Source organism: Lepeophtheirus salmonis, chromosome 10 (assembly GCF_016086655.4).
Source record: "Lepeophtheirus salmonis chromosome 10, UVic_Lsal_1.4, whole genome shotgun sequence".
In the NCBI taxonomy this organism is placed as follows: Eukaryota; Metazoa; Arthropoda; class Copepoda; order Siphonostomatoida; family Caligidae; genus Lepeophtheirus; species Lepeophtheirus salmonis.
In genome coordinates, this window is record NC_052140.2 from 6,139,391 (window position 1) to 6,167,186 (window position 27,796).

Below are 27,796 nucleotides of genomic sequence, written 5' to 3' on the forward strand. Positions count from 1 at the left end.
TCTAATTTTCCCTTCAGCCAGATCGGTCTACTCCTTTCTGTTTGAGATTTGTTTGAATTGAGGAATTGACCAGAAAGATTATGGTGACTATCTTTTGGATTTGCAAAGAATAATCCACATCGAGTATGTGGAAAAAGGTAAAAATATTGCAGGTCCATATTATGCATCGTTATTGAACCGTTGAAAAACCGAGCTACAAGAAAAATGGCAACGTTTGGTCCACAAAAAGTCCTGTTTTATCACGACAATGTACCAACGCACACTTCAGCAGTTGTGGTTGCAAAATTTATGGAAATAGGGACCCAACTCGAGATGTCCACAGCAATAGCAATCTCATCCATCTTCACTCTTCTATCATCCATCAACATATCATGGATTTTATCAATGATTTCTGGAAGTTCCATCCATCCATTGACCTTTTGAAACCACTTATAAACTGTTCTAATCGAAGATATAGAATCCACATAATCTTTACAATGCTTCTTTTTAGTCTCCTGAGCGTTTTACCTTTCATAAATCAACCTTTAATCAACACACGAAATTCTTTTTCCTCCATTTTTTTAAAAACTAGTTCACTTCCTCAATTCAAAAAAATGCCAAACAGAAATAAATTGACCGATCTGTCTGAAAATTAGTGGGTGTTCCTCCAAAAGGTAACCTCGATACGCGCGAGTTGTGCAATCTCTCAGACTTTGTACGTACTTTTGAAACGTCCCTCGTACTACAGTAAAGACTAAAGTTAAAGTTCGAATCTATAACATAAAAACGTATAAAGGTATGGAGTAAAAACTCCGAGAGACGAACATGTAAAATTAACAACAGTTAAAATGTTCACCGCAAATTACCAGCTGTGAATATATCAGCGGTAAATTTACTTGTCATACTAAATAAGCGTATGAGATGAAGAAATTTTAGGGGAGCAACTTCTCTATAAAATACCCCATTATGACTAGATATTGAAAATTAATTGCTCAAATATTGCACAATCAATTACAATATTTTAGGAGGGGACATTGCTTCCTCACCCTCCAAAGAGAATAGATATTAAATTATATTATGTCTCTCTTTGACATTTAGTGCTAAAAAAGGTTGATTTTGATTGTTGCTGTTTTTTCAGTTTAAATTTTCATATAAATAAGTCGATTAGATGACTTAATCTGTAATAAATACTAATAAAATACAATGGATATGAAACATAGAGTAAGGTTTATCGAAATAAAGTAAAACAAAGCTTTAATTTTATTAGAACTTTCATGAAAATCAACATTACAACATAAATGTGACATTCAATCAAATAAAATAGCCATTAGCTCGTACCACACGTCCACAACGTCCCAGGAAATGTCCAACTATCTTCTTGAGCGTCCCATTGCGTAAAGTCCAAAATGCCCTATTTATCTCAGCTCTCAGATATTTTGTGGTGCTGTGGGCACATACATTGGAAACACATTCAAATAGCCTTAGACAAAATAACTCTAAAGGGTTCAATTCCGGTGAGTTAGAAGGTAAAGCTAGCAGGACCGTACATCACATTTTCAGAAAAAAAAAATTGAGTGTTCTGTTGCTGGAGTGACATGGTGCCCTGTCTTGCTACTAGATCCAAGGCCTATCATTTATGATGCTGTGGATGCAAACAAACGCTTTGGGGTGCAAAACACTGATGGAGATAATGACATTGATCTGTAGGGCTTCTTTGAATATGAAAAGAGGAATAATGTGACCCTCACTGCTTTCAATGAAAATAACCATAACTTGAGATGTGAGTACTTGGCATTCATGATCTCAGAGACGTAATAAGGACTTTTTGCGGGCCATCTATAGTTCTTGGGAGTAATGCATCTGGATTTGACAGAGATTTATCTCATCTTAGAAGAACCAAACAAGATCTTTCTCGGGAGGCATCTGTTTTAGCTTGATCAAGGCCTTGGTTTGGGTGAACATTTTCTCCCTGTTTGACGGGTTTAGTAGCTGTCCCTTGCAACATGCATAGCTCTGGTACCGTAGGTCTTCACTAATGATACGATAAACCGATGAATAGGACGTTACATTGATGCTCTCAGCTATTACATTCATCCATTGGTTTGGATTCTTCTCAATTTGTGAGAGCTGTAAACAGTCCATTGCTTTTCATCCGAACAAAAGATGATTTGGTTCCCATGGGACTTCAAATCGTTCAACAAATTTCTTACTCGGTAGCCTTTATTTCAGCCGTAAGGATAGATATGTCTTTTGTGGAAGCGGTATAACTTCATTTACAGTATTTTTAGCTCTGAAGACTGGCCTACGAAAATTCTGGGAGATATTTTTTACAACTCCGGGACATGAGGGATTTTCTCTTATATGCCCCCTCCTTATATATTTACTGTTTAGTCTGTTATTGAGAGACATAACAGTTAACAGTATTTTGCTTGTTGTGCAATTTTTTGTTTTTGAAAAACATGGATCAAGAAATTTGCATTAAGTTTTATGCAAAAAAATGAAATTAAGTTCTCTCAAACACTTAAAATTTTGACAATAGCATACGGTGAAACTTTTCTGATTAAAAAAAAATGTTTAAAACTGGTACAAGCTCTTCCAAAAAGGCCAGGTAGATGCAAATGACGAGGCTCGCCCTGGAAGCCCAATTACGGCAACAACCTCGACTACTGTGGCGTAGAGGATCTGGAGTTCTTGCCATATGGTCTTACGGTCAACAAATAGTATTAAGTTAAGCGCCGCTTGTGAGAAGCAATGTGAAGAAAGCTTCCAGAATTGGAGAAAAACAATTCATGGCTTTTGAATTACGATAGTGCCCCTGCTCACTCATCTTTGGTTGTGAGAGATGATTTGGCCAAAAACAATACCACAATCATACCTCAGCTACTATATTTACCTGGTTTGGCCACATGTAACATTTTTTGTTCGTAAACTGAAGAGACTTATCAAAGGACGGAGATTTGCAAGGATTGAGGAGATAAAGACTGTATCGCTGGAAGAGCTCAAGGTTATACCGAAAAGTGTTTATAAGTAGTGTTTTGAGGATTGGAAGAAGAGTTGGCACAAGAGTATTGTATCCGAGGGGGATTACTTTGAAGGACACAGCATAAATAAAGATAAATAAATAAATATTTTTTCCTGAAAATCCAAAGTCACCTTACTCTTTGAGCACACCTCGTATACCCATCTTCTACAAGTATAAATGCATATGTAATTCAAGCCTTAGTAATCAAATTGTAGCAGGGACACTCTCTTCTTCTCTGAAGCTGATTAAAAACTCCTTTCGATGAAAAAAGAAAACCTTCAAGCAAAATAAGATATTGGAAAATTGATTAGAATTAGTCACAAACTTGCAGAAAATATAGCAACATTCCGTCAATTTTTTTATATTTTTTATGATTCTAAGTATTTGTGCTATTATTAAAAAAGTCTATTATAGGACCAAGCTTTATTGGTCTTTTAGTATTAGGTCATTTTAGCTGTTGTAAATTAATCAATACCTGCTATCATCACATTCATAACAAGAACATTGATTCATAATCAGGTTTCGATTTAATTTTACGTTTTGTAGTAATCAAATATTATATGATTTAGCAATGATTAGTGCAGCAACAAAGTTGAACGGAGGTTTTTGTATGTTTGTTTGCTTTTTTGACTCTGTTTCTTTGTTAGTCATCAAGATTTCCGTCAAAAGTTTCAGATAGATTTTGATCAAACTCAGTACGAATATTATATATGGTAACAGTTATAGGCAATTAAATTTTGAGAAGTCAAGGTCAAGATGACACAAAACCTAAAAATGCATAATCGATAATAACTTTGGAACAAATGGAGATGGAATCCTCAATTTGATTTTTGGGAAGGTATTGCACTCTACCGAGAGCCTATCCCAGTGTATTCTTTTATTCAGTCCTGGCTACGGCCAAAGGACCTACTAATCAGTCTTTCGACTAAATAAATTGGGAAAAACTAGAAGGGGGAATAGAAAATTTTGATTAGAAACGCAATACTAGGAGTTTACTTTCACACAATTTAAACTGTACAGCCTTCATTGTATCTCATCCCTTTTCTTACTATGGCCTGCTGATAAATGGTATTTTCTTATAAGATCAATTCAAAAAAGAAGCTTCAAATATTGTGATGCCTTTATCTCAAATTACAAGAGGATATTGTCCGTTTTCGATTAAGCTTCTTTGGAGCATTGAAAAATTTTAAAAAAAATATTGTAAAAATTTAATTTAACTTCGAATTTTTTCCACTTAAAAAATTAAATGAAGCTTCCATACGTCAAATCTGCCTGGCATGAAAAAAAAAAAAATAATGATTGAGGTACTTTGTCTCAAAGTATCATGGAGTAGGGGAGATCAGGGTTTGTTAGAGAAAGAGATAAGTTAAGGTTTTTAATTTCCAGCAAGTTTCTAATAACAGTGCTCCACCACTTGCGTAGGATAACCATCTAGTAGGGTTACATTAAATACGGCTCTTAGAGAGTGGTGATGAGAATATTCAAGCCTAAGCTGTTCCTAATTTTCTTAATTTATAATCTAGGAGTAGCTTTAATTTTGTAAACAAAATTTTTTTATGTGAGTATTCCCACTAATTCTTAGACCTCATCAGATACAGAGTTTTTGACCGTCAATATTTTTATCAAAATAACACTGCCACATCATAAGAATGTCTCAATTGGCTCTCGACTATGAATCCTGCGATTGGGAAGGATGTCTCAACCAATGCACAAATTCATTTGCAGAATCCGTAAGCCAAAGTTTATTAGTTATAAACTATTAGATGGGTTCCTAAATGATCAATGAAGCGGTGGCGGTTGCTAATGACCCACGTATTCGACTAGCAGGTCACTTGCAGAACTCATGGGCTGGAGTGTATTATAGGATTTTAAAAGAAGTCATTGAGGCTCAGGGAAGTGATGGCGGTGGGCAATGAGTTCCTTTTCGGATCAGTGGGTCACTTTTACAGCCCATAGGCCGGGTGTATTATAGGATATTTGAAAGAGTCCTTAATGGAGAGGATAGCGGCTGGCAATCGGTTTTGATCAAAGGACACAAACTTTGTATTGTTTCTTTTTTGTTCACCCAAATATCCTGAGCGGAATATGCCCCTTCAGCTACTCTTCACCTTTTTTTTATAACAAAATATTTATAACAATTATTTTCATCATTGGATATCGTTGCCTATAAATCAAAAAATCATCAAAATACTAATTTCTTTATCTTTAAGACTTCAAAACTCAGAGTTGTACTAATTTAAAGATCCAATATTTATGTTTGAGTAAATCCATCTTTATTAATAAAGGATATTTTGCCTTTCTATCTGCCTGAATATATGACAAAAAGTAACTGGGTGCACTATGGACTATGATAATGATAATAAACATATTTTTTTACCTAAGAAATAAGGATAAGTATTAAGCAAATGTTACAAGGCCGTGAACATAGAATTAGACGTGTACACAGACGTGTACTGATTCTTCAGGAAGGAAGTGAGCAAACGAAGAGATGTTGAAGAATTAAGTTAAGAATTGATCAAATTCTTTCATAATGAAGATACTAGATTCCAAATTAAAAATAAAGAGATAGTAAATTTCAAAACCATCTAATCCTGTGTGACTGGTAATTTGATTCCGAGTAGATTAATTCCCTGTAAAATTCATCCCCGGACATCTCATTCCCACTTTGAGGCCTGGGTCATGGGCAGTCGCCAATGAAGATGAGTGATGACTAGTGATAGATGAGAGACGGATATGAATGATATATGGTATTTATTGATTAGAAATGACGTCATGATAACTCTTAATATTGAGTAGGAATGGAATCCCAATCAACGGATAATATTTATACCTTGGGAAATAGAAGTAAATCCCAGAACTACTCTTCTTCTTCTTCTATTTCCTAAGGTATAAACACCATGATTAATTGATATCCATCTCCCATTCATCACTAGTCATGGATGAGTCACCACTCATCTCTAGTACTGACTGAGCTGTCCTCCCTCTACCGCCCTACACAAAAAAAAAATACGAAGTAGTTTAGAAATATAAACCGTCATAATGACGTCACTAAATATCCTCTTGTGGGAATGAAATGCCTGGGGATGAATTTACTGGGAATTAAATTACCAGAAATAAAATCACCTAGCACCCTAATCCCGAAATGGATACCAAAAATTACTTCGACATTCTACTACAGCCAAGAACTTCAACTCCTCTGTTGTGGTGGATCTAGAAGGATAAATAAGATTTGCTATTATTTTTCGACTTGCTAGGAAGTATTTTTTAATAGGAGCAACGTTTGTCCCCTCAGACAAGTTGTTCTCCGCTGCATCGTATTTGTATGATTGATTGATTTTTTCCGAAGGATAATTTGCTAAACATAGAAGCACAACTCAGTTGTAGTTAACGGTAAAATGATTGTGGTAAAAAGATTGTAGACCAAATTGTTTTGGGTAATATCATCATGAATCAATATGATTGAGAATAATTTCATTGCAATTATTTTCGTGTACAACTTAGTTGCAATTTATATTATATTCGGACGATAAAATTATTGAATGATGAAGTAACTTGATATGAAATGACCCATTTAAAATCCCGATCCCACCGGTTGTGCAGGTGAAGCGCTGGACCCAAATCAGTTTATACTCCACCACCGCCACGTTTCTAAGCATTTATGACCCTTTTATAATACGGTATAACTGACACCGAACTACAAATTTTGCAAGTGAGCGGGTGACCCCCGAGATAGGTCAAATTCAATTGTCGCAGATTCTCTAAGTATCAAACAACACTTTTAAGATCCAAAAAACAAATATGAATATGCTATAATACATCCAGGTCCACATGTTGAGTAAAAGACCTCCTGGGTCCTAAAGTTAGGTTAAAAAAATTCACCCGCCGCTTTCTTGAGTATCCAGAAACCCTTCTAATATCCAAAAATACACCCCAGCTCCCAGGTTGTACAAATGAAGTAATGGATCCCAAGGTATTTTAAACTGTACTACCGTAGCATTTATAAGCATCAGGGCCTTCTAATATGCTATGACACATCCTCCCCCACGGGTTGTACACCATCTACATCTATGCAAGTACTTTGTACTTTTTTGCGCGCAATGTTTAAGTGATGTATGGTGTTAAATAGAATTTTATAGGCATGCTGGGAAATATAATAGGTATATATTAGGGTGCATCAGCCCCCCAATTACAAAATATTGTATTGACCGTATGATAAAAATGTTTTTTTACCTATGAATAAAACACACCGTATAATATATTTTTTAATTATGAATAAATTTTACTGGGCCCAGATTAAGTATTTTGAAATGAGAATATTATACATAGTTTATATTACTAACGCTAATACTGCTAAACGTTCACTTTTGCTTTTTACATGAATTATTTGTTTCATATTATTATTTTTAACTTGCACTTCCTCGAAAATATATTTTTTGAATTTTAGTTAGTAAGAAATACATTGCTATTAATCTAGAAATATTGTTTTAATGGTTTAAGAGACCCAAGAGAAATAAATTGCATTACTTCAGTCGAATTTCAAACGTTCACAAATAAGAATGTAAATGAAAAGCGGGTGACGGTAAGGATCAATGATGTAAACAAAGTTTCTTGGGATTCCATCTTACAAAAAAGGCACTGACCAACGCTCAGGAAAAATTATAACCGAGAAAAGCATGGAAATGCTGAAACCATGAAAATGTGAAAAATCAGTTGTATCGAGTATATTTGACACAAATACCTCTAACGCAGACCATGTTACTGCTACTTGTATTTGTCTTCAACAAGTCTTAGGATGGGCTTTACTCTGGGCAGCATATCGTCATCACATTGTTAAGGTGATGCTGACACATGTATTCAAAGACCTGAAAATAAAAACGTCGAAATCACCAGAAGTATCCGTCTTCAAAACATTTTTGAAAGGTTGAGCTGCCTCATCAAAGAAAAACTTTGATCTAAGTTCATTGAGGAAATTAAGATTGTGCTATGGAGAAATGAAGCACTTCAGTTTGTCAAAAATATCTACACAACATTGGCGTGATGATTAAAAGGAATTCTCTGAATTATGCGTGTTGTAGTTAGATGCCCTCAACAACAAGGATTTTTGCCTCAAGCGTCCTGTTGCAATCCACAAGGTCCGCTGAATGATTGAAATAGCTGTTTTCAATCAAACTTGTTCTTTTACACTACAATATCTTATCTTTGTTATCTGGAACCATTTATAGCAAATATCAGAGTGAGAAGTTACATGTCTTTCTTCATTTTGTATTTTTATCAATACAAAAGCTCATAATGGAATACATGTACCACAGGCTTGGATACTCCTTGGAATTATTTGCGTCTTTACAATCAATCCTTGCAATATAAGCTAATCAATCCAACCGTGTCAAATAGTGGCATATATTCTCTATCTCGTCATTTGTGGTAATTAACCGCAGAATCTGTACAATGTTGTGTTCTTCAGGGATTAAACTCTTGGGAAGCTTTGGGGAAGCAACGTTTTCCAATTGTCATAACACAGTCTACGACGCTTGCAGATTTAATTTCATGCAACTCCTGGCTCATCTTTACACTCTTGGGATATGAGACTAATTTCCCAACCAAAAAAGTCACAGAGTGGTTAAATTTTGTCGTCTTATATGTTTCCAAATCAAAGATCAATTCCCTTAACGTAACGTAAGCTCGGACTTAACTAGTGTTGCTAAATTAGAAGAACATTTTCTGAATGTTTTACATATAATAGAAACAGATAAGATTGCTCAAGAGAAAGCTAATATAATATTGAGTAAAGATGAGTAGCTGTGAAGACTATGTTTTTAGCTTTGATTTGTTTATTTCGGACTTTGGGCATCAAAAAACATTTTTTGCATTAAAAAAAAATTACATTAAACCTCGTAAACAAATAAAACTATTTGATATCTTATGAATTGTACAAGAAAGCATAAAAGGAAAATATATTTCTTATGATTTAAATTACGTTTGTGGCATTTATTTAGTTTATGGATCAATTGTTTAATATTCCCATTTTTACCACTGATGTTGATCCAGTAAATGTTAACCAAAATTTATGAAATTTCCACAAAATAATTTTTTTATGAGGCAAAACACTTTTTCTATACTGTTGTAACAAAATAAAAATACTTTTAAAATTATGGGAGGTTTGATGCACTCTAGTATATGTTATACTTGTATTCGTTATTATTTATTTGACTAATGAATGATTATACACATACGATTTTAAGGGATGGATTGTGCACAGCCCGTGTGCCGGGGTGTATAATAGCATATTAGAAGAGGTCATTGGTACTAATAGATAAGGTAGCAGTAGAGCTTAAAGTGCCTTATGCCCCAGCACTTCTTTTGTACACCCTGATGGACGGGTGTATTTTCGTGATATCTCGTTTTAATTTTTAATCCCATTTTTCAAAAAAATTTAATGCTGTATTCTGCTCAAAGAGATCATCAAGAAATCCTTTTAATATCTTAGAAGGATTTCTTGATGATCAGGGAAGCAGTAGCGAAAGAATTTACCCTACTTTGGGACGCATCCGCTCATATACACATATTATGTCCGTGTATATTCTCGCATATTAGAAGGGGTCCTTGTTGCTTGAACATGCAGTTGCAGTGGTAGTAGAGTTTAAACTGCCTTGGGGCCATGGCATTCGAATGTACAACCTCAAAGCTGTATTTTTTGATATTATAAGGGTAGCTTGATTCTCAGGGAAGGGGGGCAGTTCACCTTCAGTATAGTTGCCTTCATATAAGAGAAAAAGATTTGTGAATTGCTGAATTAATTTTGGGTAATAAATTGCAATATAGATTATCCTTAAATTTTCCGGATTTAAAGTTCCCATTTTGTATAAGAAGAAGAATCTATAACTCAAGTGGGGGGAAGGAAGAAAAAGAAAAATGGGGTTGATCGACTTCATTGCATCTGCAATTCCGTGTCTGAGCCAACAATTGATTGGATATTTTTGCTAAAATACGATTAATTATGTTTTAAAAATATGTCCCAAACTTTGCTTATTGTAATGAAATTTGCAAAGTAAAACCACCTTAGATCCCAATATCACTTTTACAGACTGCGTAATATTCCAAAAAGTACACAGTGTGCCAGCTTATTATCGTATTTATTCTGTTAATATCATTAGTGTATATAAATTAGGACCGTATGTCTTATGTTTTTTTTTTTGATGAAGACATATAATCTTTATTGATTCAATATCCTTCATTATCATAATAAAAGGACATATAGTTAATGTCATTCTGGAAATTAAACCCAATTTACGTAAACTATTGAATATTCATTGCATAGTCTCTTTATCATAACGGAGATTAATTTGTAATTTAGCATTTTTTCATTAATATTCCAGATTACTATATTACTATATGCAGAAAATTGCCCATCATATACGAAAGGGGTTCTCACCCTTTTTTACTAAGTTCTCCCTTTAGATTTGTTCAACATTTTTAATTTTACCCCCACACACACTCACGGGCAGTGTCAGGATATCTCACGTTCGGAAAATTTGCCGTTGGTTAAACTTGCCAGGGGGTGGGGAATTTGCCTTCTCTTATTTAATAGTAATAATGCGTTTAAAAAAAATAGTATTGAGGGCATATAAAGAGGAACATAAGCAAAAAAAATTTATACCCGATAGGAAGATACAGTATATATTTTATTATATTAGTGGGATGACTACTACTATTATATAAGCACTTAAGGGGGGTTACCGCATCTATCGTGAGAGTACACCCAATTTGGTTGAATTGTAATAATATAGACGGATATCGGCATAAAAGTTGCTTTTATGGAGACTACCTTTAATCAACTAACAAGATTTAATATATATATATATAATAGATGTAAGAAAAAGAAATCTATTAGTTTAAAAATAGATGGCTTCAGTAATGTTTATCTTGCGTTGTATAGGTGCAATCGGTTATGTTAAGATTATATTTTGTAATAAAAAAACTCTCAACCAGTATTGCTTGAGTATGCGTCAAAAGGTACACCAGTCAAGAGAAAATAAGCCACCTTTTACAGTTTTTCTTCGACCAGCAAAAACACTAGCCAGACGGATGAAAAGTGTCGATAGTGTAGATAGTCCGGATACTGTAACAACCAATCAAGCAGTATATTGATTTTTTAGATTGCGTTCCGTTAATTTTGATGTCAAAGATAGAGCACGCATTGGTAGGCCAATTGTCGAAAATGTGGATAAAATAACGAAAATCGTCGTGTCCGACCGTAACTTAAGCACTATTTTGATTACCCAGGAGAAAAACTATAATGAAAATAAAATTTAAGAAAATAAAACATCTATAAAAAGTAATGGATTTATTTCTTCTACACCTAATATACCGGGAGGAAACTTGAAACTTACACACTTGTATTATATTGATTTGAGAGGCTCTGTCTGAGAAAATTAGAATTTTCTTTAATTTTGTAAGTAGCCATGTATCTCAAGCACCTACTGCTTTTTGAAATTTTAAAGTCGGGCGAGAAATGTCATTGCAGCGAGATTCAAGGCTTAGGGAATCAACTGTTCTTCGTTCGGGTAACACTCCAACAGAGGTGGCCAGGATGATGGGAATGGTTCGAAAGACAATCCCATAATATTAAAAAGAGGCTAAACCACAACGAAACAATATAGAAGAAGGAGGACTTCAGAAAAAATCCAATCATGAATGCTGATACCCTCAAAGACTCTATCAAAAAGGACCTAACCAAGTCTCTGCGCGCCCATGCCAAGAATTTCAACATGTGTGACACCGTTGTGTTCAAAATGCCAAAAAAAAAAATGTGCGGAAAGTCCCTGGTGAGGTTGGAGAGGGTCCTACCTCACAGCCACAATGAAGATGCCCCATCTTCAACGTTGCCAGGGACTTCTCAATAACATGAATAGTGGGGCGCCAGGGAGAATCATCCTCATCTCAGACAAGAAGATTTTTGACGTGGATCCCGTCTACAATGCCCGTAATTACTGTTAAGTCAAATTTGGATAAATTAAGGAGAACCTTCGAACGGTGACTACTGTCAAATACTTCGTATCAGCTATGGTACTAGCCATTGTTGCCTATAACTTCATCTGCAATACTTGCAACTATTTTTGCAAAAGTCTTGTCGCCATATGTGAGGCCAATGGCGGCCGAACATATTAAATCAATTATACATTAGTTATGTATTAGAAAAATATTAATAAAGATTTTTGTTAAATAAATACTTAAAGAATGATAGGCTAATTTCTTTTTTCATTCCAAGTGTGAAGTCTTAAGTTTCCACCCGGTATATATACGTGTACACACAAGACAGATGTGGTAATTCGTTTTGACGCTCAAGTCATTTAGATAAAACAGTATGACTGATTAATTGGTGGCATCCTGTCTTGTATTCATTAATTTACAAGGTTGTGTCCGGTTTAAGTTAAGCAGTTCTATCTATCCCAGTTCTTTGATTTCAACAATTTAGGTATTGGGCTTGGTTCAGCTTTATCGGTTTCGGTCTCTGGTCTCGGTTCTGTTAAATACAAGGTCAGTTTGGTAATATTCACTTAAAACAGGGGATGTTGCTAGAAAATTTGGGCCCAGAAAATAATATTTGATACAAATAGGGCTGCAACTACCTTATACACAGATTGCGTAGTGACCCAAGTTCTAGCAGGATTCCAAAAAAGTAAGGTTACTTAAGAGAATGGTTTTCAAATTGTGGGGCTTGAGGAGAGGCTAGGGGGCGGGAAGATGGAGAATTGAGGATTGCTTTCAGTCTACACATACATAGTATACATTTTTCAAAAATGTATTAGTCTAAAGGTTGGTAAAACCTGGCTTAAGAAATAATATAATTATCATATTATAGGGGCCGGACAAGCTTAGTAGATAAACTGGATCTCTTCCCTCCCTTATTTACACTGTCTGGTTTCTAAAACCACTTTTCCAGATCCATAAGAAGCCCTTAGCTATTTAAAACACAGATACAACAGTATCACCCTGGAAGCTTAAAAAAATCATTGGAAAACGCAAAAAAAACTCAGAAAATTGACTTATTGACTAAAGCTAATTTATATTTTATGATATACATATATTGTATTTTCTTTCTATATTCTATATAGAAACAAATGCACAAGAACCGAGACTGATAAGCAATATATTGCGGTATCGGTTCGATTTTGTCGGTTACAGTTCAAGCAGTTCAAGAATCGGAGCCGCTTGAACCACAAGACCCATAAGGCCAACAACCTCGTTAATTTATCGTAATTACCAATTAAAGATGCAGAGTTTATATTACATATATATGCATATAATTAAGCCAGTTTACCATGGTTATATCTGAACAATACGGCTTTTTTCCCAATGTTAATCACTAATTAACTATAATTATAGAAATAATTTTCGAAAAATTGTTTGTTATTTATTATCTATCTATATAATCAGATTATATAGAGATGTATAAAATATGTCCTTAAAAGGCGGGAGCGTCCAATTCAATCTCAATTCATTCCAGTTGGGATTTTTGACAGAAATGGATTGATCCACCATTTCTAGAACCAAAAGTAGTTGCATCATATCACTATCGAATCCTATAGGCCGGACTTGATCCAACACCTGTATTTCATATTGGTTTTCTTATCTTCTCTCGAATTGAAGTGTTCTCCTGTGGCTTCCAAAAATTTATCATCGTATTTTATGTGATCACTTATCCAATCTTTTAATCTTCTTTTGGTTTGGCCGACATATTTTTTTGAGCATTTCGTACAACCGTTCACATAAACCAAATGTGTGAGGCCATCACAAGAAATCAACTCCTAAAGAAAAAGGAGGAAAAAAGGTTTTTCTATTTCTAGCTTTTTTTATTTCATAAGAAAAGAAAAGACTATTCTTGTAAAACAAAATTTCACCACTTTTAGACAGAATTTATAAAACCACAAAGAAAACCATATTGCTGAGAATCTGTGATTGAATTTAAATGCCTTTTTTGAAGGTATAATGCTTAAAAAAAAGCCGCAATAGCCTCTGAAAGATGACACAGAATTAAATGAAATTATAAGGATGCATTAAAATTTGGTAGGATTAGGCTGTTAACCGGCTGAGCTGAAATTATTCTTATATTTCCAATCTTCGACGCTATTGTATTTGTTATATTAATAAAATATATTTTCAAAATAAATTCCCGATTTGTTCTTCATCTATTGAGGATATCTTTGATATCCGAACTTCGGAGCTTGGAGACGTTATATTTCGTGATGCAGATGTAGAAGAAGGACGTAGAATTGAAAAGTATCTTGAAAATGGTTGTTCCTGTTCTCTAGGACCATTGGATCCATTATGAAACAAAACTTCCTGTTTTAATTGGTTTGATTTTGAATATGTTTTTTTTTCGGTGAGATCAATGCCTAGAAATGTCTTCTATTTCTCCATTTAGTCCTGAAGCCTATATATTTTGACATTTTGGTACCCTGGAAAGGGAAGATCAAAAGATTAAATTCAAAATAAGTGGATGGCGAGTTCAGGGACTTAACACTCATTATTTAAAAAATGGGTTAACTCATAAGTAACATAAGTTAAGTGGAAATCCATCTAATAACCCGTACAATCGAAATATTAATTAAAGAAAATAAGGTATTAAACATTTTCTGTAGAACCTAATGACGGATCATGGTATTTTTGCAGTGGGAAGAGTTGCATCTCATTATGACCTGAAAGCAATTCGTTTCCCAAGTCATTAGAATAGAGAAGTTGTATATCATAAGTATAACGAATTATGTTCTCATCAAGGATACAAATACAATAAATATTGCAGTATATCCCGCTTTTATTCGTCATTGGAATACTGTGTCTCCCGAATTGGGTATTATGGGACGGGGAAGCAATGTTTTCCATATTTGTTATGATCATTCTCAAGAATTGCCCTCATTAATCAGAGAATCTATGGAAAAATCCTATGGTTGATTTCCCATTAAATATGAACGACAGTATTAAGGAACACATGTAAGAGAAACCAAAGATTACAATAGGAGGGTTAAATACGTCAAAAATCATCAAGAATCTGTTACGTTATTAACTATGGACTTTTCTGAGGCTAAATTAAATTCTTATTCGTCAATTCAAATAGGAAAGACACATTACACTTCTCTACATAAAGTTAACCTATTTGCTTAAATTATAAATGAAAAGGAGCATTTAATTTATATATTTTTGATGAGGGTAAGGAGATACATTTTTATCTAATCTTTTCAGTCTTTGTAATATTGTTCAAAAATAATTTTAGGAAACTATTAAGAAAGACTCAAATGGTGTGGCATCTCTCTTATATCATGAAAGTGGTGTTTTGCTTCCTGAAATTCAATATCATAATTGTTGGTAAGAAAGTTACAATACGATCGAAAGTTTTTAACAATTAGTTTCCTTTACAGAGGCAAGAATAAACATTATATAATTATGGCTTTTGTAGCATAACTGGTTATTTATGGTGCATTCGTTGAAGTTTCTATACACTTTATTGTTAAAAAACATTCAAAGTTTTCGCCGGACCGTAGCTTCGGCGCTATTTCCAAATCTTATTATAATAAGAAAAAATTGAATGTTTGGAAGATTTAGTAGAAGTTGTCGTCAAAGTAGCTACTAAATTCAATGTTATATCCTCTAAGAAGAATGGATGCCCACAAATACAGTTGTATAATTGGAGGAAATTTTTAGACGAGTATTTCTTTCCTTTAAAAAGAATACAAAACTATCACATATTCACATTTAAATCTACTTCTCCTAGAGTGGTGATACACGTAAAAGAATGGTACGATAGTTCACGAGCTCTTACTCTGAGCAAAATGTGAATTTTGTCCAGTGAATTGCCTCTCTCGATTCCTGAAGAATATATCATTTAAAAAAACTTTTTGGAGGAAAGAATAGAATAACTAAGGAAGAATTTTGTTCCTTTGATTTATTGTAATGGGAAGAAACAACCTTTTTTTTAAATCTACAAAAAAATTAAACGAACTTCTCCAACAAAGAACTAATAAATATTACTTTTCCTCAGCATAACAATTTATTACCTACGTTCCTACTTCCGTTACTTTATCCAAAAATTCTTCATCATTTTTATTTTCACCATCTAATTGTTTGGGAGGAAATGCTCCTTCAACATTATCTGCTAATTTATAACAAAGTATCACTCTAAATTAAATTGTTTAATATTATTAATTTCTAATCCACCCATTCTCTATTATTAGACTCAGCATGCCATTTCGATTGTAGAAGTAACTTATCAACCCATTTTGATCCAAAAAAGGACTTTCACATGAATATGAAATTGATATGTTCAAATCACAAGGAAAAGAAAGAAAATCTGTTTTTCATGCGAAGGGTGGGATTTGCACAGAACTTCTTTGAATAAAAAGATAAAAAATATGGAACTTGTCAACATTGCAGGAAAAAAATATATTAAAATGTTAAAAATCTAACAAAACTTGTTCCTGTTCCACGCATTTATAAATTATAATAAAGGCGCCTCCCACTATATTCAGCTGTACCAACTATTATAGCCAAATTATATTATAGCGGGATATTTTGATAATAATTAAAATTATTTAATTATAAATAACTGTTAATGTCTATGAATTTTTGATTTTTTTTGTCAACAACTATGGATTTTTGAATTTTTTCCAAAAAATTTCATTTTTTGAGAATAGCTGTAGATTTTTGAATTTTTTTTCCCAAAAAATTTTACGTTTTTGCATACAACTGTGATTTTTGGACTTTTTTCCAAAAGAATTTAGTATTTTAAAATTAATTTTTCAACTTTTTTCCCAAAAATTTCATTTTTGAATTTTTTTTCCAAAAAATGTAAATTGTTGAATGAATTTTATGTTGCAACTACCGACACATTGAACTTGTTTTATATCGAGTTTCAACATATATTTCCTTACGTCCCTAAGTCCTCCTGTGTTTGTCAATTGCAAATTGATATGAGAACTGCATGTTTAATCATTTATTTTTATTGAATATTAAAACGTTTAGGGATTTCGAGGTGCACATATTAATATTTCAGTACTGTGTGTAGGAATAAAAGTCAATTAAAGTCTTTTATTTGTATGTAAATACATTAAGGATACATTTTAAAGACACTCAATGTATCCTATTCATAAGTTTAACAAATTACATTCTAATGTTTTGTCACTTACATTTTAAGTATCAAGTGAAAATGATATTTATCTAAGCTAAAATTTTAGAAGCATCGTTTAGAATCAGTTTGTTCATATATAGCGGGTTTGAAGTTAAATTTGTATACATATAAAAGAGAGGAACAAGAAAAACATCCTTCAATCAGCTGACAACCTCTGAGTATTGATACCCCCTCCACAATTATCAATTTATCCAAAAATGGCCTGACAAAGAGACAAAAAATCAAGATTGCTGCATGCGCAGAATACACACCAACAAAGATCCGAAGCTATACTTGTGCAAGCAGCTAGACTATTTACAAGGTCAAGAAGGCTACTAATAATGATATTGGTATCGAGACGAGCTTCTACAAGATGATGTACCAACACAGACAGCAAAGGTTAGACAGTCCTTTTTGATGACCAACATTCCATTCTGACCAAAAATAATGTGGTCAACATACTTCTCCAAATGGTCAACTTTTTTTCCACAGGACTATACATATATACTTTTTTTTTTTTTTTGGGGGGGGGGGAAAGGAGTATTCATTTTCTTTCAAAAAAATTCCAAAATTTAATTTTTTGAAAAAAAAAAACAATTTTCGGAAAAACATTTTCATTTAATAAATTTTTTGGAAACAAATTTCAATAATCCATAGCTATTCTCAATAAGTTAAAATTTTGGGGAATTTTTTTTTGAAAAAACCCGCAGTTATTCACAAATAATTAAGTCTATAAAAAAATTTTGAAACATTAAAATTTTTGGGAAAAATAATTAAAATATCTAGAGCTTTTTTCAAAAAATTTATTTATTTTGGAAAAAAATTACAAATATTATATTTTTGGAAAGAAATTTCAAATATTATATTTTTGGAAGGAAATTTCAAATATTATATTTTTCGAGAGAAATTTCAAATATTGAACTTTTGGAAAGAAATTTCAAATATTAAATTTTCTAGTAAAAAACCAAAATTATTTAATTTGGAGAGGGCTATAGTCCCTCCAGTCCACCCTACAGACGCCCCTGGCATCTAAGCTCTCAATGCTTCTGTTGATGATTATTAGAACTCCACGAGCCCCAATTTTATTATTACCATCTGTCAGAGCTTCCAGATTTGTACTCGGGGCTCAAGTCCCCCCAGTCCACAAAATTTAAAACCCGTGCTGAATGCACCTACACCATTATTTCTAATTTCATGATTTTTCAACTCTACCCTTAAAAAAAAGATTTATGTCTATTTTATCTTTTAACACTAGAACGACGGATAGTAATAACCCCCCTTAAACGACAGTGTATATCAAAAATGATACCCATTTATTTTTTAATATTTGTAACTGTTAGTGGTTGATAAAATTAAAAGTAATGTGTTAATTTTTATTTTCTCCGAAGATTTATTATTTATTTAAAAAAATAAACATAACTTTTATAACAACACATATAAAGAAATTAGCATTTTTTACAAGTTACAATTGTTTTTTCAGTACCAATACAAGGCTAGCATACGAATCTCTTACATTTACAACAGGTTTTGCTTGGTAAGCGCCGTGATTTTCTTGTACACCGGCTTCTATTTTTAGTTGAACAGTTTGATTGTGATTGAAATAATTGATTATTTTCTTCTATAGCATCCTTTGATTCATCATCTTCACCAATAAGTTCGGTAATCAAATTATTCAAAAACTGGCAACGAGTTATTTTCTTACCAGTCACTTCTCTGTACAAGATAACAGCATTTATACCAGCAAAATCCAAAATATTATAAAAAACTTGTAAAAGCCATCGGCTAAGATTCCTCTTGCATACATTATTGTAATCAGTTGGAGTATTTCTCGTTTGCTGGTTGTCCATACATCATTCTTAAGTTTTGAACGAGCCTCAACTATTGTACATTTTACAATGTGATCAATAATATAATTATCGATCAAGAGTTCAAAAGCTGATAATGTTTTATCTGTAATGATGTTACGTTTTGCAAAGGATGATGGACCCGAGACTTCCTTCAAAATGTTTTCTTGGCTAAAACGGGCTGAAATTTCTTCATTTACTATTTGCTTGTGCCAGATTGTGTTATCCTTGCCAACATACATTGACTCTTCTAATAAGTCGGTTGATTTATGTTTCTTAGAAGACGGGAATTGAGTCACTTAATTGCATCTTGGCATTTCTTGAAATGTTAAATATACCAATTAGTTGTTAATAAATACATCTAGTATATAGCAAAACTAATAATGATATTCAAGAAAATTACTTACCGACAGGCTTGTCAAAAACATCAGAATAGTCATCAGAATTAGAAGAACTTGATTGAGGTGGTTGGACATATTCTTCATCTTTTTCCAATTCTAAATCCTCACCTTCTGAATTGGAGTGCGATGTGCACTCAAGATAATGTCTTATTTCTTCAATGGATAATGTTTTCTTGGACATACTTGCACAATAAAAGGTGGAAGCAGAATGGATAGTTCAGAAAAATCTACGGTTATATTTATACTAGAAATGTACACGATTCCTATCTAGAGAAGTTTATTCATGTTTGAACTTGCTTCAGCCTGTTCATACACAATTGTAGAACAAACATATTATTTGAAATGATTGGGTATCAAATATGATACCCACGTCCATCTAGGTAGTGCTCACTGTACCAACGAAACGAATACTAATTTTAATTTTTAATTTAGTTATTTGTGATTAATAAAATGAATTAGGAGAATTCATGAACTTATAAACAATCTATAAACTTGTTTTAATCCCTTTACATCTAAATTATAAATTGTATTAGCATAAATAATAATAAACGATTTACTTAGTTCCTCAGTATATGATTGTAATCTATATTCAAGCAACCTAACCAACTTATTATACTTAAATTTCCTAATAAATATTAAAACCTAAGTTGATCAAAAATCAATCAAAATCGACCTTTTTGAAAAGTAATTTATTTTAAATTGAAATGTAAGGTCTACTTTCTAACTTTAGATAGGATAAAAAGCACTGTAAGAAAAAATAAATATATATAAACCTATAAGTAAGCTCCTTCATTTTACTCGAATTTTGGTGGTTATATACATTTTTTATTAATTGTAATCAAGATATAGTAATAAATAATTTATTTTTCAAATGCTAAATGTTTCTATTAATTTGTTATTTAATTTGATTTTGATCTATAAAGTTATTTCATGTCAAAGTATGGCACTGAATCGTAGTTTTACCCTCAAACTTGATTTTAAAAAAGGCTTTCAAGGCCAAAACTTTAAAAATTGAAAGTTCTAATGGTCATATTTGTGTTCTACGGCTTAAATAACAATAAAAAATGTGGATTTCAAAGTACGGGCGCTTCAAGACCTTCATTTCGTTGTGTGGTGTAATTTATGGTGAAAAACTGGTTTACTTTTTCTTTCATAACAAACATAAAAATATAATTCAGCATACATTTTGTTCAGCTATTTAATAGCTTTTTAATTATATATTATACATGTCTAAGATTGCTTTGGTTAAATGTCGATGTCGCTCATAAAAATTTCTTTAAATTCTAATTTCTTCGTCTTTAAGACCGTAGCACTCAGAGTTGGATGAGTTACAGCTCCTAAATTTCATTTTTAAGCTGTTCAACTATCAAAAATACCATTACCAAATTTGAGTCCAGTCCGTTTCCTTATGAAAATTCCTTATGGAATAACCAACGTATATATATATATACTATCAAAAATGGAAATAGGTATCAAATCAAGTCACATATTTTATTTAATATTGTGAGGGAAACTTGCCAATAGTTTGAAAGAATGTTATCAGATATATATATATATATTTAATGGCGTGAGAAGAAACTAAATAATAGTTTGGGGAATAAGTAATTTCGTAATTTTCACTTTATTTCAATGTTTTATAAGAAGTTTTACAATCATCCGATTTAAGCAAAGTGTGCCCTGTTCTGTTCGATAACTTGTCCTTCCTTGTCCCAATTAGCAAAAAAACTCGGACAATCAATTTTCACACGCCTCTATTGACTCCAAATTTGCACCCACAAGTGCATTGGACATGGAAAAGAACAGATGGTAGTCACTTGGTGGCAGGTCAGGACTGTAGGATGGATGTATAAGAACTTCCCATCCGAGCTCCAGGAGCTTCTGATGTATTATCAAAGATGCGTTCGTCCTAGGATTGTATTGCTGATGTCTTTTTGTCTCCTATTTACCAATGCTGGCCTCTTTTGTTCGATCACCAATTTCAAACGTTCGAGTTGTTCAAGATAGAGGGGATATTTGAGTGGGGGAAACATTACTTGAACCACTGTTGTGCAACATGAAACGAAAGAGTATTGGCTCTGTGTACATCGCCAATTTTCTTGGGCGCTTTTGACACGTTTTTCCCTTTTTTATAGTAAAAATGTTGAGACCTCCATACTCGATGCACAATAATTTACGACATAACTGGCCAAGCGCAATACTGTCGGAAAAGTGTTATTAGTAAACACTCAAATCTTTACAACACCTTATCGTATCCAATGTGACGAATGATGAACAAGATATACTTAGTTTTAAAAAAAAGTGGCGGGAAATTCGAAACTATTTTTTACTCAACCTAATTTATAAAATACCTTATGACGCAGTTCACAAAAGTTAGACATTCTCAAATATGTTTCCTGTGTTAATAATTATTTTCCTTTAATATTGAAAACAAATAATGTTTTGAAAATTCTATTACTTTTATTGGAAGTCTTCTCGAGTCAAAAAAATCAAGTCATCTTGTTGAAAAATTTGGTGAGTCACAAGTAATTAAAATAGCAACTCAAGTTTAAACCATGTGAGAAATGTATGAAGCTCTGATTAGTTCTAAATTATGCATGAAAATTTGGTTTATTAGGCTTTATATGTAGATACATTTTATCACGTGTCCAAAACTTTAAATATAAATTTAATTTCCCACAAATTCTAAGTCTAAACTCTCTGATTTAAACCTTGGTGGGCACCCTATATTCCCCCCGGATCTAACACAGTGTAAAAAGTCCTGAAATGCAAACGTCTACGTACAAAAATGACCTTGTGAGCAGGTCTGCCAATACTTGGAGTTTCCTCCCAGACCTTGAGTTATTGGTATAATCTTGTGTTATTGGTTTCAAATATCTAAAAAATCTATTTATTTTTCGTGTATAGTAAGCTAATAAAGAACAATTACTATGTTATTTTATTATAAAATATAATACCTCATTTACTTATTTGTTGATAGTTGATACAGTCATGTGCTTTATATTGAGTACACGTTTGATACGTTTTCAAACGTGTATGTTTTAAAGGGTTTTGAACACGTTTTTATTTCCAATTAACCGTAGTGCTGGATCGGTCTAAAAAAATAAAAAGACACCTGTTCTATTAATTCACTTCTAGGACCTGTCCTTCTCCGTCTTATGGTAACTACAACAGCTGAAATGAGAGGTTACTACAAAGTGTCTAAGGCTGGGATATCCTAGACTAAGGTCACATAGTAGTTACTAAGTCCTTTCAGCTGTTTAACATAACCTCTTTCAAAGAGACAAGATAACTGAAGTTTAAAGTAGGAAGTGTGTGGCTAGAATTTATTATTATAGGTTTTAATGCTTTAATTCTAGCAATCGATTATTATTTTCTTGGTTTTTTGTATTCAAATATTAAATTTTTAGAGAAAATTTTCAAAAATCCATAGCTACTCACAGAAAATTAAATTTTTTGCAAATAAATTACAAAAATCAAATTTTAAATATTAAGTTTTTTGGAGAAAAATTTCAAAAATCTAAAGCTATTCAGAAAAGATTAAATTTTTTGGAAAGAAAATTGGAAAAAAAGTTATATATTACATTTATTAGTAAAAAAACAAAAATTGCTTAAATAAGCCCTTCCAGCATAACGTTTCATTAGATAAGCTACAATCATCTGGGACATGAGAGGAAGGAGAAGAGGATAAAAACAAGGACATTGACAAGAATTACTCCGATAGCCATCCCGAATTCTACTCTGAGTCCAACAAAGACTTACAATTATAACACCGGAACAAAACTTCAGGGTTTATGAGCACACACGAACGTTCAAACAGGTTTTGAATTTAACTGAATACATTTAGGAAAGGAACTTCACATCTCAGGAATGAAATAATAATGACAACTGCTAAGGAAACAAAATTCGTTCTTTATACTACCAACTACAAATTAAGGGGCCAGTTAAAAAACACACCGGATTTACATGAATGTTTATTAGGTACGTCTGGGGTTTTGTTGAAAAGTTCATCCTGTTTGTGAGTATAAGAAATAACTAATTGTAATCTTTGTGTAATAAATCATCTATTTTATAACTAAAATCCTTACTAAAAGATATGTATAAATTTGTTTTTTAGTTATTCGGTACTTTTACAAATATGAAGCCAATTATCTAATGGCTTGCAGCTTGATATTCGGTGGTAAATCCCCTGGTGAAAACATTAAAAAAATAATATGTACTTAATAAATTATATATTTTGTATATAATAAATTATCAATAAATATGGATTTTACTTCTGACAAAAGATAATACAAATTAAACAAAGGTAGCAATTCTATATATGTAGTTGTCTAATATCTCCTATCATCGACGTATAAGATTAGTTTATGATGAATAGGTCACTGTGTACGTATCAGGATGAGGTATGTTCCGATCTAAATGATGACTCCGACTCAATTCATTTCGGAAATATTCAATAGTCTTTTGTATTCCATCTTCAAACATCACTACGGGTTTCCATTCAAGAACTCTTTTGGCCAAAGATATATCGGGTCTTCTTCTTTGAGGATCATCCTCAACAGCAGGTAAATAGTCAATCTTACTCTTAGAGCCGACTTTCTTTCGGATTAGTTCAGCAAACTCTGCAAAATTAGTGTATGATTATGACGTGAAAAAATATATATTAAATAACTGTCTTACGCTTAATGGTTCGTTCATTTGGATTTCCGATGTTGACTGGTTTCGTGTAATTTGAATTCATTAATAGAACTAGTCCTTCAACAAGATCTTGAACGTATTGAAATGAACGAGTTTGTTCTCCATCACCATAAATCTAAAACATTTGGTAAGAACATATTATGTAAATTTAATGAGCTTTTGATTAAATAAACGTGTGAAAATCCGGATTTTTTAAAATATTTATATAAACTCTTAATGATTCGGCATGAAATAATACTATTCTATTACTTTATTCTACATGTACAAGAATTTTTGAAGGAAATATTTATTACAGAGGGGTTTCACGTGATGTCACCATATCTATTAAAAATATGTTATTACATCTACTAACAATCTTATTTCAATATTGTAGACAAAGATTAACTATTACAAAGGAAAAAATAAGAGATTTTTCTCTAATTATCCTACTTTTATCATCCTTCAGCGATCAAAAAAAATATATAAATGTACAAATTAAGCCATTTTTAGGGATTTTTAGTGCATAATACTCTGATATAATTCAATAAACAGTGTTTACCATCTGCATCAAATAGAATTCAATAGTGCATTATTTAGTATTGAAGACTGCAGTAAAGTTCAGTACTTGATGATGTCAATCAACTTATTTTTTTTATTATGCATTCTAGTACTGGCAGTCCGAAGGACCGGTCCCAAGACTGGACTGGACCAAATAAATAAGGACTGACACATCACTAGTATTCAATGCAGACGTGAAGTATATTTCTTTTTAAATTTTAAACCCATTTGATGAAGTTTCATGAATATTTATTGAAAAGTAGTTTATTTTATGTTGTAAAAATATCAAATTTGAACCCCCAAATTGGCGTACCCTTCAATTATGGGACAATTGATGACATCAATGAAAATGCTCAATTCCTACTAACTTTTGCTGCTCCTAAACTAAGTATGATACATATGGGATTCTAGGACTAAAGTGTGACCCTTACTGTGATAGGCTCGTCCTTTAATGCTTGAAGAATAAAGTTGGAAACAACACGTCCGTCGTTCATGTGCATTCTAGGACCGTACGTATTAAATATTCGAGCAACCCGTACATCAACATTAGACTGTTTTGCATAAGAGTAGCTAAGAGTTTCGGCAACACGCTTTCCTTCGTCATAACATGCTCTTGGGCCAATTGGATTAACATGCCCCCAATAACTCTCAGTTTGAGGATGTTCCTTAAAAAAAAGGTACATATTTAATAAAAAACAAAAGAACGGTTCCTTACCTCAGGATCACCATACACCTCAGACGTACTTGCCAGAAGCATTTTAGCACGAACCCTTTTAGCTAACCCTAAGATATTGATAGTTCCCATTGTATTTGTCTTAATGGTTTTGACAGGATTGAACATATAGTGAGGAGGGGAGGCAGGGGATGCTAGATGATAAATTTCATCCACTTCGATGTATAACGGATTGACAATATCATGATTAAGAAGTTCAAAATTCTCATGATTAACCCAGTGTTCAACATTTCGCTTTCTGTAAGGAAAAATATCAAATTATAGACCAAAAACATGGGGATAATTATTAATTATCTGTACTCTACCTTCCAGTAAAGAAATTATCTGCTACAATCACTTCATGCCCTTCCAGCATTAATTTATCTACAAGGTGAGACCCAACAAATCCAGCTCCACCCGTTATTAAAATTCGTTTCCGATCTTGATAATTTAGAAATTTTACGTCTGGATATTTCTTTGGGCTGAAAAAATGAATTACATAATATTACAATTAAAATAATTAATTAATACAAATATTGTATGTATGTAGAAATCATTTGAAAAGAACGCAAGAATTTAATAAGTTAACGCAACCTCTCGTGTTCCATTATTTATTCTTGTATTGTATTGTATGAGTAATAATGGGTTTGAATATAGTTTAAAATTTAATTAATTGTGAATGATTAGATATAGAAAAGTGACGTTTTGGTATATAATAATATTTTGTTAAATTTGGTAATAATACGACGTAGGATTAGATAATAATGTTATGAATTCACCATTGTTGGGAGTTATCTTGATCCAAAATATGCTGATTGTAAATCATTGTTTCCAGCTCTGCAAGCCGTTTTTCGAGTCTTTTAATCGTTTTCTCCCCAGTAGAAGTTGGTGAAGGAGAGATGTTCTTATCGGAGTGAGTGGATGTGTCTGCAAGGAGATGATAGACCACAAATGAGGAACTCAGAGTAAGGATAAGAAAATATCCAACAAACTTAGGATGAAACATTCCTTATTAGAAAAAATTTCTCCTTCACTTCACAAACAACACCACCACCTGATTGGAAGGAGTCCTTAAAGATACTGCCGTGCTACTCAACTGCAAAGTAAATATATATATATATATATATATCAATACTAAAGATATCGAGTTTTTTTCATTGAAAAATATGTTTTTACTCCATCATAACTGGTCATGCAGGTAAAAACTATATGCGAGTGAGACGCCGTAAATGCTATTCCTGAAGTAAACGTCGTCGCTCGACATGACGACGCGACCCTTAAACAATTTGTTATGATAATAATATCAGGAATATCATTTAATATTGTATAAATTCCTCAAGACGAAAAACGTTCCACACCCCCCTCCATAACAATTATTACAATCTCATTATCAGCTTGCAACAGCAGTAGTTATTGCTCATGAAGGTTCGATCCTCCTTCCTAGCTAAAATATACTATTATTATGTACTCGTAGCTAAAAAGAAAGCAGAACGACGTAGAATTCTTATTATACATAAATAAGACATTTGTCAAAAAAGTTTTTTATTATATTTCAATGTAGTGTACATGTATTGTACATTTTTTCATCTTAAAATTACCGGCTATTCATAGATCCTTTTGATCTATTAAAATTACTCATATATATATATATATATGTATTTACGAGTATCTGTGGACATTTGAACTTTATAACGTGCCACAGAATACTTATTCATTGGGGATTTCCATCGAAATAGTAAAACATTATACCATTAATATATTAACCATTGAAGTCATTTTCAACTATTTTGTTATACTGATCATTAATAGAATTGTAAATTCTTCATTTAAAATTAAACATCTCTTGTCCGTATTTAAATTTATTTGTCTTATTGCCTTATATAATTATAACACGAATCATTTAAATTATCAGCTATTAATTGATGTTATCATTTGATTTTGATCTTTTAAAATTACTTATCAGTAGACTTGGGATTTTTAAGCAATTTTTTGGGCCGAAATGAGCAAAAAAGAGTTCTAAAATTTTGAAACAAGAGTACCAAAAATATCTATTTATAGTAATTAGTTTTGTCTTATATTTAGTATAATTTATTGACCCATTTTGCCATACTATATCGACAAATCAATATTTTAAAATATTTTCCCTTACGTTAAATGTTGCCTTCGATCCGTATTGGTAGTTTTATACTAAATACTAAAAGTCCTTTCAACATTCACATTTTTAGTTTGATCAAATTTGAATTTGGTGAGATCTTCCGGAGTCTTGTTAGAGGGGGCATATCATTATCAACTCCACTGATTATACGTCTAACCTTTTGCAAAAATGGAAGATCGGGATATCTATAATTTTGTTATTTTTCACTAAAGTTTTTCTCCTTTTTCTCCAGGAATAGTTTACATCCTTTTTTCGGCTTCAGAAATTATACTCGGAGGATCGATCATTTAATG

The 27,796-nt window shown here is 32.5% G+C and overlaps 1 protein-coding gene and 3 long non-coding RNA genes across 5 annotated transcripts; 2 read left to right on the plus strand and 2 right to left on the minus strand.

Annotated features, from left to right (window-relative positions):
• The first annotated feature begins 14,481 nt into the window (after positions 1–14,481).
• On the plus strand, positions 14,482–14,938 carry LOC121125344 (uncharacterized). Its single transcript, XR_011782029.1, has 3 exons — positions 14,482–14,620; positions 14,672–14,750; positions 14,802–14,938. It is a non-coding gene; the product is annotated as an uncharacterized lncRNA (long non-coding RNA).
• Positions 14,939–16,036: 1,098 nt separating this feature from the next.
• Positions 16,037–16,342, plus strand: LOC139906480 (uncharacterized). Its single transcript, XR_011782028.1, has 2 exons — positions 16,037–16,163; positions 16,228–16,342. It is a non-coding gene; the product is annotated as an uncharacterized lncRNA (long non-coding RNA).
• Positions 16,343–21,006: 4,664 nt separating this feature from the next.
• Positions 21,007–22,767, minus strand: LOC121125368 (uncharacterized). The gene is made up of 2 exons (XR_005866639.2): positions 22,359–22,767; positions 21,007–22,287 (listed from the first exon to the last, which is right to left on the minus strand). It is a non-coding gene; the product is annotated as an uncharacterized lncRNA (long non-coding RNA).
• Positions 22,768–23,616: 849 nt separating this feature from the next.
• Uxs (UDP-xylose synthase) lies at positions 23,617–26,734 on the minus strand. Of its 2 annotated transcripts, XM_040720483.2 has the most exons (7): positions 26,525–26,734; positions 26,128–26,444; positions 25,675–25,830; positions 25,352–25,607; positions 25,068–25,301; positions 24,082–24,214; positions 23,617–24,023 (listed from the first exon to the last, which is right to left on the minus strand). In XM_040720483.2, the coding sequence occupies exons 2-7, from the start codon at positions 26,352–26,354 to the stop codon at positions 23,767–23,769; spliced, it is 1,263 nt and encodes a 420-aa protein (XP_040576417.1). In that variant the 5' UTR covers positions 26,355–26,444; positions 26,525–26,734; the 3' UTR covers positions 23,617–23,766. The 2 variants fall into 2 exon arrangements, with proteins under 2 accessions (XP_040576417.1, XP_040576416.1); XM_040720482.2 differs by having other exon boundaries at positions 26,128–26,734.
• Between the last annotated feature and the right edge of the window lie 1,062 nt (positions 26,735–27,796).

What these genes read in the sequence shown, in the direction of transcription:
- Uxs (XM_040720483.2), bottom strand. Translation starts at nt 26,354, where the DNA reads ATGTTTCATCCTAAGTTTGTTGGATATTTTCTTATCCTTACTCTGAGT. An exon ending in AGGTGTATGGTGATCCTGAG is followed by an intron (nt 25,302 to 25,351) that starts GTAAGGAACCGT and finishes CTTTTTTTTAAG; the next exon opens with GAACATCCTCAAACTGAGAG. An exon ending in TAAAGGACGAGCCTATCACA is followed by an intron (nt 24,215 to 25,067) that starts GTAAGGGTCACA and finishes CAAATGTTTTAG; the next exon opens with ATTTATGGTGATGGAGAACA.